This window comes from Euprymna scolopes, chromosome 10 (genome assembly GCF_053919585.1).
Source record: "Euprymna scolopes isolate OS-2025 chromosome 10, ASM5391958v1, whole genome shotgun sequence".
Taxonomy (NCBI): domain Eukaryota; kingdom Metazoa; phylum Mollusca; class Cephalopoda; order Sepiida; family Sepiolidae; genus Euprymna; species Euprymna scolopes.
The window spans coordinates 50,964,379-50,978,727 of NC_136491.1; the positions used below are offsets into that span (position 1 = coordinate 50,964,379).

General features: G+C 32.9%; 1 protein-coding gene across 1 annotated transcript; it reads right to left on the reverse strand.

Moving 5' to 3' along the window:
- Positions 1-10,472: 10,472 nt before the first annotated feature.
- Positions 10,473-14,108, reverse strand: LOC145285990 (frizzled-9-like). Its single transcript, XM_080134581.1, has one exon. The coding sequence runs from the start codon at positions 12,949-12,951 to the stop codon at positions 11,182-11,184; it is 1,770 nt and encodes a 589-aa protein (XP_079990707.1). The 5' UTR covers positions 12,952-14,108; the 3' UTR covers positions 10,473-11,181.
- Between the last annotated feature and the right edge of the window lie 241 nt (positions 14,109-14,349).

Below are 14,349 nucleotides of genomic sequence, written 5' to 3' on the forward strand. Positions count from 1 at the left end.
TGCATTATCTCCTATTTGATTAGACGCACACACACACACACACTATTGAATTAATATATAGATCTATTTACTATTAGTTGATTATTTTTTATTTTAAAATTCAAATTAAAATAAGGAAAACACTCAGACGAATTTAAAAAAAAAAAATCCTCTTTACTTCCCAGGTTCCCGTTCCTCGAACAGTACTTGCGTGCAGAAATTTAAATGTAATGTTAACAAACATCTTCTTGCATACCTCCCGACCTAGGATGCTCCTATAAATATAGCTTCTAATCACACTGATAATATATTTAAGGCGAATAAACCTCATTACAGAAATTATCATTGAAAGAGACGCGCTCATCGTGGAATGCGGATAGAGCCGATTATGATATAAAATGAGCCCTTTTTGAGGGGGCTGGAATTCCTGATCCCATGTCTACCTTTGTTACAGTGAAAAGCAGGCAAATATGCTTTAAACAAACCAAAAGATACAGAAACTAAATTTCTTAACATATTTACTTTTCCTTTGCTAAGATAAATTTGTGAATCGTTAAATGACTGTCAATGTAACGCTTTCGCTGCGTGAACAGCCAGAAACAGCGTAACAATAACCATAGAAAGTAAGATATTTCGATGTTAGGTGGAGTATGAATTTAGGAAAACTCGTCCCGGGAAAACTCGTCTCGGGAAAACTCGTCTCGGGAAAACTCGTCTCCGGAAAACTCGTCTCGGGAAAACTCGTCCCCTTTCGCTAGGTAGGAAAACTAGTCCCGTATTGAATAAATATCGATTGAAAACACATTTTATGATCGTTCTTGAAGGAGATATTATTTTTAAAATAGACTATAGCCCCCCCCCCATAATATTTTTAAAAAATATTTTATTTGTTTAATGTTTTTTTTTGTTTTTTTTTCTACCTAACTGGCTAAGTACTTAGTGCTTTCACTTATTTTAAAGCGTTTATTATGTTCATACAAAGTTAATTAAACAAATTTTTGGTTCTTATTTTAACGATGTGTTTGGAGACATAAAAACAATAATAAAAAAAACAAAACAAAAAAATTAAAAATTGGGAGCGTTACTTTTTTGTTTTGGTTTTTTAATTATGATAGTTTTTTGTTGTTTATGTTTTCGTTTTCTCTCATACCAAATGCACTCATGCGTTATTTAAAATTATAATTCTATCAATTATCAACATTTATTGTCGTCCTGTCAAATTTTGCAAAAATTAACTAATAAATCAAAAGCGAAATATTTTTTGGCGCGAGAGATGCCATGTGCTAACAATCTCTCGTTAACTCATTTTTAATTTTTTTAATTTTTACTTCAAAATTCTAAAATCAATCATTCAGAGAAAAAGTAATCACTAAATAAATTTATTAATCAATTTTATTGAAAACTCCGCTATCGTTTATCAAGAATCTTTTTAATTTCATTTTTTGTTGGTTGTTTTTCCGAGGGAGATATAACCCCCCCCCACACCTCTCTAAATTATATTTCAAAAAATATTAAAATTTTGGTTTGTATTACTGTACACATAGATTCGAAAAATAATAAACTAGAAAAAATACTGTTAGAAATTCGCTCAATATATATTACCGTGACATAGGTTGACATATATTCGGTGTTTTTTTTAATAGTATTTTGTCTAGTTTATTATTTATAATACCTATTCCCGAACTTACTGTGTTTAAGAGAGAGTCGGCCGCTATTTTGAATTGTCCAATACATCGGTAAACACTGTATGTTTTTCGAGCTGAATAAACATGTTACATTGAATAAAAACACGAAAAATATATCCAGTTTGGTAGGAAAGTAACTTATCTTGCCTTTGATAAAATTTATTTGTTATATATTTGTTTTTTGACAATTTTTCGAATCTATGTGTATAGTAATACAAACCCAAATCGATTTTACCCTTTTATAACAACAGTAAATAAGTAAATTCTTTTTATATTAATATAAAAAAATATGCGGTCTCGTTTATGAACATAATACACGCTTTAAAATAAGTGAAACCACTAAGAACTTAGCCAGTTAGGTAGAAAACGGACACTTAGAAAATCGATTTTATTTAAAAAAAAAAAACATCAAACAAGTAAAAAAATTTTTTTTTTAATATTATGGGGGGGGGCTATAGTCTATTTAAAAAAAAACAATTTCTCCTTCAAGAACGATCATAAAATGTGTTTTCAATCGATATTTATTCAATAAGGGACCAGTTTTCCTACCTAGCGAAAGGGGACGAGTTTTCCCGAGACGAGTTTTCCGGAGACGAGTTTTCCCGAGACGAGTTTTCCCGAGACGAGTTTTCCCGGAACGAGTTTTCCGGGCACCGTGGAGTATATTTCCTTCGCATAGGCTATATTAGAATTACCCATTCATAACTTTTTAAAAAATACAGTATTGACTGTCATGCTGCTCAGTATTCTCAACACCGGTTGGTTATATATTAGGTTGGTGCAAAAATAATATCGTTTTTTGACGTTAAACTTCAAGTAAAAGAAAAAAGTCATTATTTTTGCACCAACCTAATAGTATTAAACCTAACGTAACATGCTGCCGCAGCTAAGATTGAACTCACTACACGAGTTTGTGATGTAATTCAAATCTTTGCCGTAGCTGAATACTTGATGATTTGCCAGAGCTATCAACGGTATTTTTTATCGTTCACTACCCGCGGGAGAAGGATAAACCGCGCCTGTTTCCCAACCTGGCATTGTACCTTGCGATACATACAGCGCCTGCCTCGCCTTCTCAAATGGTCACCCATCTGGTACTGGCCAGGCTCAGCTTGTGTCAACGTGATTGTGCTATCATAGTATTATCTAGGCTCTCGGCATTGCTCGATCATAAAATACATTTAAATATATTTTAATTTATGCAGATTTCGTATTTATTATAATACAGCCAATTCTTTATTATTATATTGTACCCAATATATAATAATGATGTCAAAAGTAAAAATAAATATATGACGTGGATGCCATCTGCTAAAATCCAAACCAAACATCAATCCAGCCTTAATCGTTACAGTTTGAGCTATTGTCAGATAAATAAGAAATAATTAAAAATGAACGAATGTTGAGAATTTTAATCCTTTCTTCAGGCGATAATAACTAAGAATGACATAAAATAACAATTTCACTCGAACATGGGTGACAGAATGAGAAGAATCCACCCCGTATATTAAGTAAAACGTCCCGTTCAAAATCCAGTATAGTCTAGGTACACGCGCTCGACTTGGAGTTTCCCAAATTTTAAACCATATACATTAAGAAGGCCGGTTGTTATATCGGCCGAAACATTGTGATCATAACAACTAAGATTAAAATACATTTTTTTTTTTTTTTGCAAACTATTCTCCTCAGTTTCTAGTTGTTGTTTCTCAACGTTTCGGCCAACTATTCCTCTGGACTTGCTGGTAAACCACGAGGGGATGGGAATGCTTAATCTCTTTAACTCTATCTTCTGTAATTAGTGCTTCACTGCTTCCCATAGTTGTTGTCTTGCAACGTTTTAGCGAACTAAGCCTCTGGCCGGCTTTTGGTAGGGGGTTTGTATTACTGTACACATAGATTCGAAAAAGTTGTTAAAAAACAAATATATAACAAATAAATGTTATCAAAGGCAAGATAAGTTACTTTTCTACCAAACTGGATATATTTTTTGTGTTTTTATTCAATGTAACATGTTTATTCAGCTCGAAAAACATACAGTGTTTACCGATGTATTGGAAAATTCAAGATGGCGTCTGACTCCCTCTTTAACACAGTAAGTTTGAGAAAAGGTGTTATAAATACAAAAACTGGATAAAATACTATTAAAAACTCGCTCAATATATGTTACCGTGACATAGTTTGACATATATTCGGCGGGGTTTTAATAGTATTTTGTCTAGTTTTTATTTATAACACCTTTTCCCAAACTTACTGTGTTAAAGAGGGAGTCAGACGCCATCTTGAATTTTCCAATACATCGGTAAACACTGTATGTTTTTCGAGCTGAATAAACATGTTACAATACATTGAATAAAAACACGAAAAATATATCCAGTTTGGTAGAAAAGTAACTTATCTTGCCTTTGATAACATTTATTTGTTATATATTTGTTTTTTAACAACTTTTTCGAATCTATGTGTACAGTAATACAAACCCCACACCACAAACAACAACTAAAAGATGAGGATAATTATCCGCAATAAATAAATAAACTGCTCATCTCAAAAGAATTCTAAGAAGATGAGAATAGGTGGTAAGATATTCCAAGTTATTATTGTGCATGATGATCAGAAAGCAGGAGATAACACCTCTTCTGATGAGGGAGGTACAATAATAACAACGATATTCACTTTATTGCCCCGATAGAGGTAAGGACTCTAACTGGCACAAAAAACAGTCATGAACGGATCCATGTTAGAGGCGCATCAGGCGATTGACAATGAACGAAACTCTCTTACGTAATCCCGCTAAAAGAAAAGTAACACAAATTAAAACCCTTATCTCTCGGGTTGATTGATTTTGTTTCCTTTTCATCGCAGGAGGATATGGCATAAGGTCGGAAGGTAGACAGCGCTCTCGAGGGAGCACTCAAGAGTCAAGAAGCTCTGAAGTATACTTGTCGGCATTATTAGTTAGGGCAGCTTCAGACTATTGACAATACACCAATCCCTCCTCAAACAGAGAGGGTAATGCATGGGAGAGAGCACTTCCAATGACTGATCTCGACCATACCTCACCCCGAACAGAAGTTGGCCATTAAGCCCCCATGGAAGCTCTTGACCTGTCGGATCGATTGCCGAAAAGTATCCTCAGCTGGTAGGTAACCTCCGCTAATAAGGCAGCTGTTATCGGCGCAGGCGCGCACACACACTCACACACACACACACACACGTGTGCGCGCGCATACACACATTAGCACATGTCGGATAATAATGTTTTATAGATGTTGATAATTTTGGAGCCGACAGAGAGAAAAAAAAAAAAATGAAATATTCTACAAATAGATGTTACCAAAGGCAAGATAAGGTACTCTTTTCACCTACATACATAACTTATTTTAAATCATTTATTTAATTTGAAACATAAGTAGTGTAAAGTCTGTTTTGATGGAACAAAAAAAAAAAAAGAAAAGAAAACGTTGAGTTAGCGATTTGGTCCCTCGATAATCATTCAAAATTCGCAAATTAAACAGAAACACAGTTAATAAATGTCACTAACCTTGAGAAAATATAATCTTTCGTCGAACTGTATATTTTATCACCGTTACTTTTTTTGTTTTAAATTTTTGAGCGATTATCGAAACTCCTCATGCTGTTTCGTGATAGCCATTATTTAATTCGTTCTAACTTGACAAACTTGAATGCACTTTTTATTGAATTAAAAAGAAAATGTTTAAAATGAATTAAAACACAGAAATACCAACCCGGGGCATTGGGAGAATCTTGTCTTTTTATTTTTTTAAACTTGTTAAATTTTGTAATATATCGCCACAATCGGAAACATACGATCTAATTTTCCCTTAGTATTTGATTGTGACTTATTTAAAGTAACAGCAAATTGTTATTTATATGACGTAAGTAATGGTGACCACGTAAAAAACTGGTACGATAGACAATCAAACAGTTAATTAAAAAAATTACGATTGAACGTATATTACCACAGGCAAAAAATTATAAGATTTTTAACATAGACAGTTAAACAAACACGAATTGTCAAATCGAAGGAAAACAAAGTCCCCCTAAAAATCACAACGATATGTTTAAATGGGATACACCGTTGGCTGTAGGTTGCCGAAAGTTTAGGCAATGAAGGAAAGGATTTCTGTGTTTTTATATATATATATATATATATATATATATATATATATATATATATGAAGGAAAAGATTTCTGTGTTTATATAAATATATATATATATATATATATACATATATATATACATATATATATAAACACAGAAATCCTTTCCTTCATTACATATACATATATATATATATATATATATATATATACATATATATATATAAACACAGAAATCCTTTCCTTCATTACATATACATATATATATATATATATATATATACACACATATACATATATATATATATACATACATATACATTATATATATATATATATATACATACATATATATATATATACATACATATACATTATATATATATATATACATACATATATATATATATACATACATATACATTATATATATATATATATACATACATATATATATATATACATACATATACATTATATATATATATATATATATATATATATATATATATATATATATATATATATATATATATACAACGCAGATATTTTTTGGGTAAGCGGACAACGCAGGTATTTTTAAGTAAAATATATATAAGTAATCTCTAGAATCATAGTGTCATCATGGTCATAGTACAGATAATACACAACTCCATTGACTCACAAGGATATAATGACTGGGAGGAATGATATCATGATGAACGAGTATATACTACATTATGGAAGGGTGAACTCTAGGCATGAAAATCTATGCAGTTCTATAGATTTTAAAACGTATTGTTTTTTTTCTCTCTAATCTAAGCAAAAGTTAGTTTGGTTCGGACCAAATTTAATAGAAGAGCCCGGGTTTGTATTACTGTACACACACATTCAAAAAAGTTGTCAAAAAAAAAAAAAAATAAATAAATGTTATCAAAGCCAATATAAGTTACTTTTCTACCAAACTGGACATATTTTTCGTGTTTTTATTCAATATAACATGTTCATTCAGCTCGAAAAAAATACAGTGTTTACTGATGTATTGGGAAATTCAAGATGGCGCTTGACTCTCTCTTTAAAAGGGTAAGTTTGGGAAAGGTGTTATGAATAAAAAACTAGACAAAATACCTTTAGAAACTCGCTCAATATATGCTACCGTGACATAGGTTGACATATATTCGGCAGCTTTGAAACAGTATTTTGTCTAGTTTTTTAGTTATAACACCTTTTCCCAAACTTACCATGTTGCCGAGATAGTCAGGCGCTATCTTGAATTTTCCAATACATCGGTAAACTCTGTATGTTTTTCGAGCTGAATAAACATGTTACATTGAATAAAAACACAAAAAATATATCCAGTTAGGTAGAAAAGTAACTTATCTTGCCTTTAAACTAAAATAACGCCGACTCAGTTCAGTTAGAACGAAGAAAATGCAGGCTTCGTTATAGCCATTTAGATCTTCGATAATCGTACAAAAATTGATTGTAACATAGATTAGTTGGGTTTCTATCAGCATTTGGTATAATTTTTAGTTTGAACTCATTTTCCAAAACTTAACATATTCTACAGAGACCTCGCCGACATTAGTCTTTTTTTCAAATATATCAATATTTATATATATTATGATTTTCGAACCGAATAAATACTTAAACATTAAATAAAACCACTAAAAACTTACCTAGTTAGGTAGAAAAGTAACTTATCTTGTCTTTGATAACATTTAATTTTCTTTTTGACAACTTTTTCGAATCTACGTGTGTAGTAAAACAAACCATATATATATATATATATATATATATATATATATATATACACAAATATACGTATATACATACATACACATATATATATATATACATACATGGATATACGTACATGATGTGCATGTATACATATATACATGCATACATATATATACATACATGCATGCATATTACATATATATACATACATTCATATATACATATATATATACATACATGCATATATACATATATATACATGCGTATTTACATATATATACATGCATATATACATACATATATATATACATACATGCATATATACACATATATAAATACATACATTCATATATACATATATAAACATACATGCATATATACATATATATATACATATATATACACACATGCATATATACACATATATAAATACATACATTCATATATACATATATAAACATACATGCATATATACATATATATATACATATATATACACATATATATATACATATATATACACACATATATATACATATATATACACATATATATATATACATATATATACACATATATATATATATATATATATATATATTTATATATACATACATGCATACATAGAAAAATAAAAAGGAACCAACCGTATTATGTGTTCATCAACGTATCATCTTTATTTCGAGACTTTCTTTGGATGAAAGAGATTAAGAAACAAAAAACACCAGTACAGAATATTTTTAAATATATGCATGCATATATACATAAATATATATATATATATATATATTTATATATATATATATATATATATATATATATATATATATATATACATACGTGCATATATACATATATGTATGTATATATACATACATGCATACATATATATATATATACATTCATGCATACTTTTATATATACATACTTGCATACATATATATATACATAGATACATATATATATACATACATGCATACATATATACACACGTGCATACATGTATATATACATACATGCACACATATATACATATACATGCACATATATACATATATATATACATAGAAACCCAACTAATCTATGTTACAATCATCTATATATACATATATATGTATATATATATATATATATATATATATATATATATATGTATATGTGTATGTATGTATGTATATATATGTATGTATATATATATATATATATGCATGTATTTATATGTATGCAGGTATGTATATATATATGTATGTATATATGTGCATATATATGCAGATGTATACATACATATATATATATACATACATACCTTCATACATATATACATTCATACATACATATACACACACGCATATATATATATATATATATATATATATATACATACATATATATACATACATATGTACATACATATATATATACACATGCCTTATATATATATCCCAATCTTCTAATGCTCTATAAATTTTTCGAATTTGTAAACAATTATCGAGGGGGCAAATGGCTATAACAGAACCACTTTTTTTCCTTCTAACTCACCAGACTTGCCATTCGAATGGAAAAAAATAACTTTTAAGAGAAGAGTAACTTATCTTGCCTTTGGTAATATTTATTCTTTGTATCATTTTGTCATACATTTTTTTTTGTTGGCTAATGTTAAAATACCTGAAGATTTTTTCTTTTTTTTTTTTAATGACACATAGAAATGAATACTTGACAAATACCATTGAACTTTCAATTCGAATTAGAAATGCCTTCGGTAGTTTAAAGGCTTTAAGACTACCTTTGAATACATTTTCATAGTAATGGATTAAACCACAATTACAGCAAATGCATTACTTATATTTATCGTCGGCGGACGTACACGAATGAAAACCCATTGTGAAATACGTATCGGCTCCGATGTTGTACGCAGCGCGTTTCAGGGAGCGGTCATTATTCTTAGAAGGAAAGAATTTTGGCGTGTGTGGCTTTTTTTTATTTTTTTATTTTGTCTTGAACTTTGCGCTTTTCGGATTAATTAATTATATGTTTTGTCCCCCTTTTTTTTGGATGGATATTCTTTTTTGGCCGAAGATTCTTAACATGGGAACGGGGGAGGGTGTTCCTATTCTGTACTTTCACCTAACAATTCAATAAAAAGATATCGTAAATCTTTAATTAAACTTAAAAATACTATTTAAAAAATAGCGCGGATCCATAATGGCACTTGCACCAAATAAAATGTCACTGCTTTTCGATATGAGAAAAAAACACGGACGACATTCTGTGACGATGAAGGTGTTTATTTTTGTTCATCGCCACAAGTGCTAATCTGGACTAGCGCCAATTTTCCTGTTAATAAATACCTATAACAATAATCTTTGGCAAAAAAAAACAACAAAAAAACATAACAAATTAATTCGAAAAACGCAAAGTTCAAGCCCCCACCCCACCCCAAATAAAAACAATGCCAAACACGCCAATTTTTTTTCCTTTTTAGAATAATGAACGCTCCCTAAAACGAGCTGTGTACAGTATCAGAGCCGATGCGTACTTACTTCGCTATGGGGCCTCACTCGTGTATCTCAGCCAAACCGTCGAGTAAATATGATAATCAAACATATAATACTTGCCCTTAAAGGAGGAGATAATACCTGGGAAGATAGTTAACAGGACATATACTAGAATTCTATTCTCCTTTAAAAAGAATATCTATATCCTTTCCTCCGAACGAGGAAGATTAGGATTAATGTGTATGACAATAGAAGGAGATAATGCCTGAGGAGCTCAACAGAACACACACTATATTTGCAAGCTCTGTTAATTGGAAATTGAAAAATAATAAATTAATCTGAAATTTTATAGCAAATTGTTTAAAGACAAAAAAGTCAAGTATTCTAATCCATTTGTGCTGATAAAAAACGCAAAAGCTTATTTTTTACGCGCACCTGTCGAAAGTTTTTCTTTTGTGTGTGTGTGTGTGTGTGTGTGTGTGTGTGTGTGTGTGTGTGTGTGTGTGTGTACATGCATGTGTGCAGAAGCAGGAAAAAGGAAGCTTAACATCGTGGTTTTAAATTAAAAAAATATATTTAATAATTCATAGACCAATCAATTAGAAAATCATTTTTGAATATTCACAAACTTTGGAGAAAAAAAAATGAAATAAAAATAATAATTAAAAAAAATACACATCACCTGTTTCTTGAATTTTGCATTTTATGTTTTGTGTTTTTTGTTTTAGCTTTAATATTTGTTTTTTCTTTGTTTCTTTTTTCATTTGGGTAAAATCCATCACATATACATGCATACTATATATATATATATCTCCATCCATTATTCCCATCATATATATATATATATATATTGATCACTTTTGAATACATTATCACACCGTCATTCACACAAAAAAATTATCAAGTACGCATACATACATTCACAATTGCTTATATACATTAAAATATATATACATATCTACACATAAATATCTACATATATATACAGTATATACAATATACATATAAATATATATACACACATATATATGTACATACAAATATATACACATAAATATATACATATACATATTATATATGCACACTTACATAAAAATTACACACAGACGCACATATATATGAAATCATATCAATGCATATTGATGGACATATATTTATGCATGTACATATAATCATAATTATCACACTCGGGTGCCAACGTTTTTTGGGACCACTTTTTGTCCCTGGATTTTCATGAGGAACACTGGAGCCTGTTGGTAATTTCCGTGGTAGTTGTGTTTCCGACGGGAAAAGCGACTGTGAAAGAAGTTCTTCCACGAGTTTATTGTTTTATAGCTCCACACCCACATCCCGCTGGTAATTCCGACGATTAGAGACATGAATATCTTGAGCATGTAGACCTCCACGGTCGGTATGGAATGCGAGAGGGCGCAATCTTTCGCACCGGTCCGGCTCATCCGACATCGGCGCCGCATCGCCTCTGTCCGCCATCTGTCAAAGTTGAGCCGCTCGTAAAGGTAGCATCCGATGACGCATGTGGCTGGCACCGTGTAAAGCACGGAGAAGATGCCGATCTTCGCCATCAGTTTCTCTAGTTTGCGAATGTTCGTACCGTCCTGCTTCAGGTTCCGGCGTATCTTAAACATGGCGAAAAAGCCAGCGAATATGAAAACCGTCCCGGCTAGCAGATAAGTTATTAGGGGCGCCAGCACGAACCCAGTTAGTGCAACCACATCTTGATTACCGACGAAGCATAAACCAGTCAGTTCGTCTCCATCGACGCGTCGCATAGTTAAAATAACGATAGTTTTGACAGCCGGGATGGCCCAGGCAGCCACATGGAAGTAACTACTTAGTGCTTCTATGGCTTCCTGGACCCACTTTCTCCCGGCCGCTAGAAACCACGTCAGGGTTAAAATGACCCACCAGATAGCGCTCGCCATCCCAAAATAATAAAGTATTAAAAAAACAACAATGCACCACGTGCTTTCCAGACCTTCTTGTATAAGAAATTCCGTACCGTCGCGTAATCGATCACATGAGATAGAGTTAGGTCCGGTTATACCCCGTATCATGAAAGCGCCTGAATAGATTGCGTAGCACATAGATAAAAATATAATCGGTCTCTCCGGGTACTTAAAGCGTGAAGTGTCAATAGCAAACGTCAAAACTGTAATGGTCGTTGAAATACAGCAGAACGTGGCCCACACAAGCAACCATATTTCGGCGAAACGTTTGTCCTCTTGTTTAAAATAAACATCAATGTTACAACGGGGTGCGCACGAATAGTTGCGACCACCAAGTTTATCCACGTAAACAAAGCGGTCCGGACATGGTGAGTGGATCGAGGAACCCGGTTCGTGGCCGATCCCGTACGGACCAAAGCGTATTTTTTTACCAGTCGACTCTGTTGTTTTCTCTTTAAACGACTGTACGATGCTCCACCATTCTGCGTTAACGGTTTCGGGTTGCAGGTCCGGATCGTCAGTGACGTTGGGGGCCTCCATGCACAAGTGTTTTTTGTTAGAATTCTCTGGTAGCTGTTGGCAGTCCAGGGCTTTCGGCCACGAAAACATTAAATTTTTCAATACGGGTTCGCACTTGGATTTCACCTCAAGGCACATGGATCGACACGCTGACACCACCAATGCGGCGTTGACCATTTCGGTGCACATCGGGGCGTAGAAAGAGCAGAGAAAGAAGCGAAGGAGTTTGGAGCAACCCAACTCGACCAGCGGGAGGAATTCGTGCACTTGTATCGCGGCATCCTTCTGGTTGAGCTGTCCCAATAGATTCGGCATTTTCGTCATGTTGTAGCGCATGTTCATGCACATTGGAATGGTAATCCGTTCGCATCTTTCGTAATGCCTTTCCGATGAGGGCGTAAACCCTTTCACCGGGCCCTGGGCAAACAACGATATTAATAAAACCAAGAAACACAAATAATTCATGTTATAGCGATTATTTTAGATCGAATTGGTAATGGATGACAAAGTTATGCTGCAATATATTTGTTAATTAAAAAAAAAAAAATGTTTCCCTTATTTTTTTTACTTTTTAAAATTATTTTTGGAGTTTTTTCTTTTTGTATAATTCCAATATTTGTATGGGTTCTTTTTTTTATTCTTTTTGTTCTTAGCCTAAAACAGACGAAGGAGAAAATAACTTAGGCCTATGGTTTTTAGGGGGCCTATTTCTCCGAGCTGTGATTACAAAAAATCTTAATGAGTAATTCGATTTTTCGCCTTCATTATTATTATCCATCGGGCCAGGGCATGTGAACGCTCAGTAAAGTCCTGGATTTTTGTTTGTTTATGTTTTCGATTTCTTTTGCTGAATAGTAGAGTATATTTAGATATCCGTCGTAAAACCAGCTCCGGTGTGGATACCTACTAGAAGTAGCTGGAAAGTACGACTGATAGACACAAAACGGAACGCTGTACAAATCCGTAGATACAGCTCGCGGCTATACGATAACTGGAAAGGCCCGTCTTAATATCACGTAGACAAACACAAGTGTTACAATCAAAGCTGGAGTATTGTTTTCTTCTGTGTGCTGGTTGGTGTGGTCAGCTGAACTCCGGCCGAGGTAGAAATAATAAAAATAATAAAACAGTGCTGTAGTAGACCAGTTGTAGTCGCTGTTGTGACCACAACCCCTTGCCAGGCGAAGACAGAGGCCTTCCTTGTCTCTGTCTGCTACGTACTGCCTCTCCGCAGTACTGGTGAAAAGGCGCATGCATTCACGACGACTTCATACGGTTCGGGTTCTCGCCAGATCAATCTGTTTATACGAAGCACGGTAAATGTACGTCCTCCTGATGTGTGCGGCTGTCGAGCACATGGCGATTGTAGAAGTGCGTGCGTAACTCTCCGTTTTTTCCTCCGTCATTCCGAGTTGGTTGTGTACGTATGTTTGACTTCAGAACAGCGAAGGAGAAAAAGGAGGAGAAGAATCGAAACAGACTTACGAACACCCACTCTTACATACTGTATCCTTCCGCCAGGGCAACGATATTCCACCCAATCAAGTCTGATTTGCTCTCTTTAAAATAATCCGAACCCCTTCAAAGTGACTTGACCCTATTTAAAAAAAAACGAAAAACAAAAAAAGAACACTTATTAACTAGGCTTCTATGTTTCGGTCATCTGATCGTGTACTACTTTAAGTTTTTTTTTAATATAGAAAGAAACAAAAAAAAACGACAAACCCGCGGAGTGATACGCTCGAAGTAACAGAAAAATAAAAAAAATAAAAGGAAAAGTGGGAGGAGCTTTACGAACCGTCTGATGTTTTTACTACTGCTATAACAGAATTAGCGGCAAAAGCTTCAAAGCTTTAACAGTCG

Coding starts and splice junctions, on each gene's coding strand:
- LOC145285990 (XM_080134581.1), bottom strand. CDS start 12,951: ATGAATTATTTGTGTTTCTTGGTTTTATTAATATCGTTGTTTGCCCAG.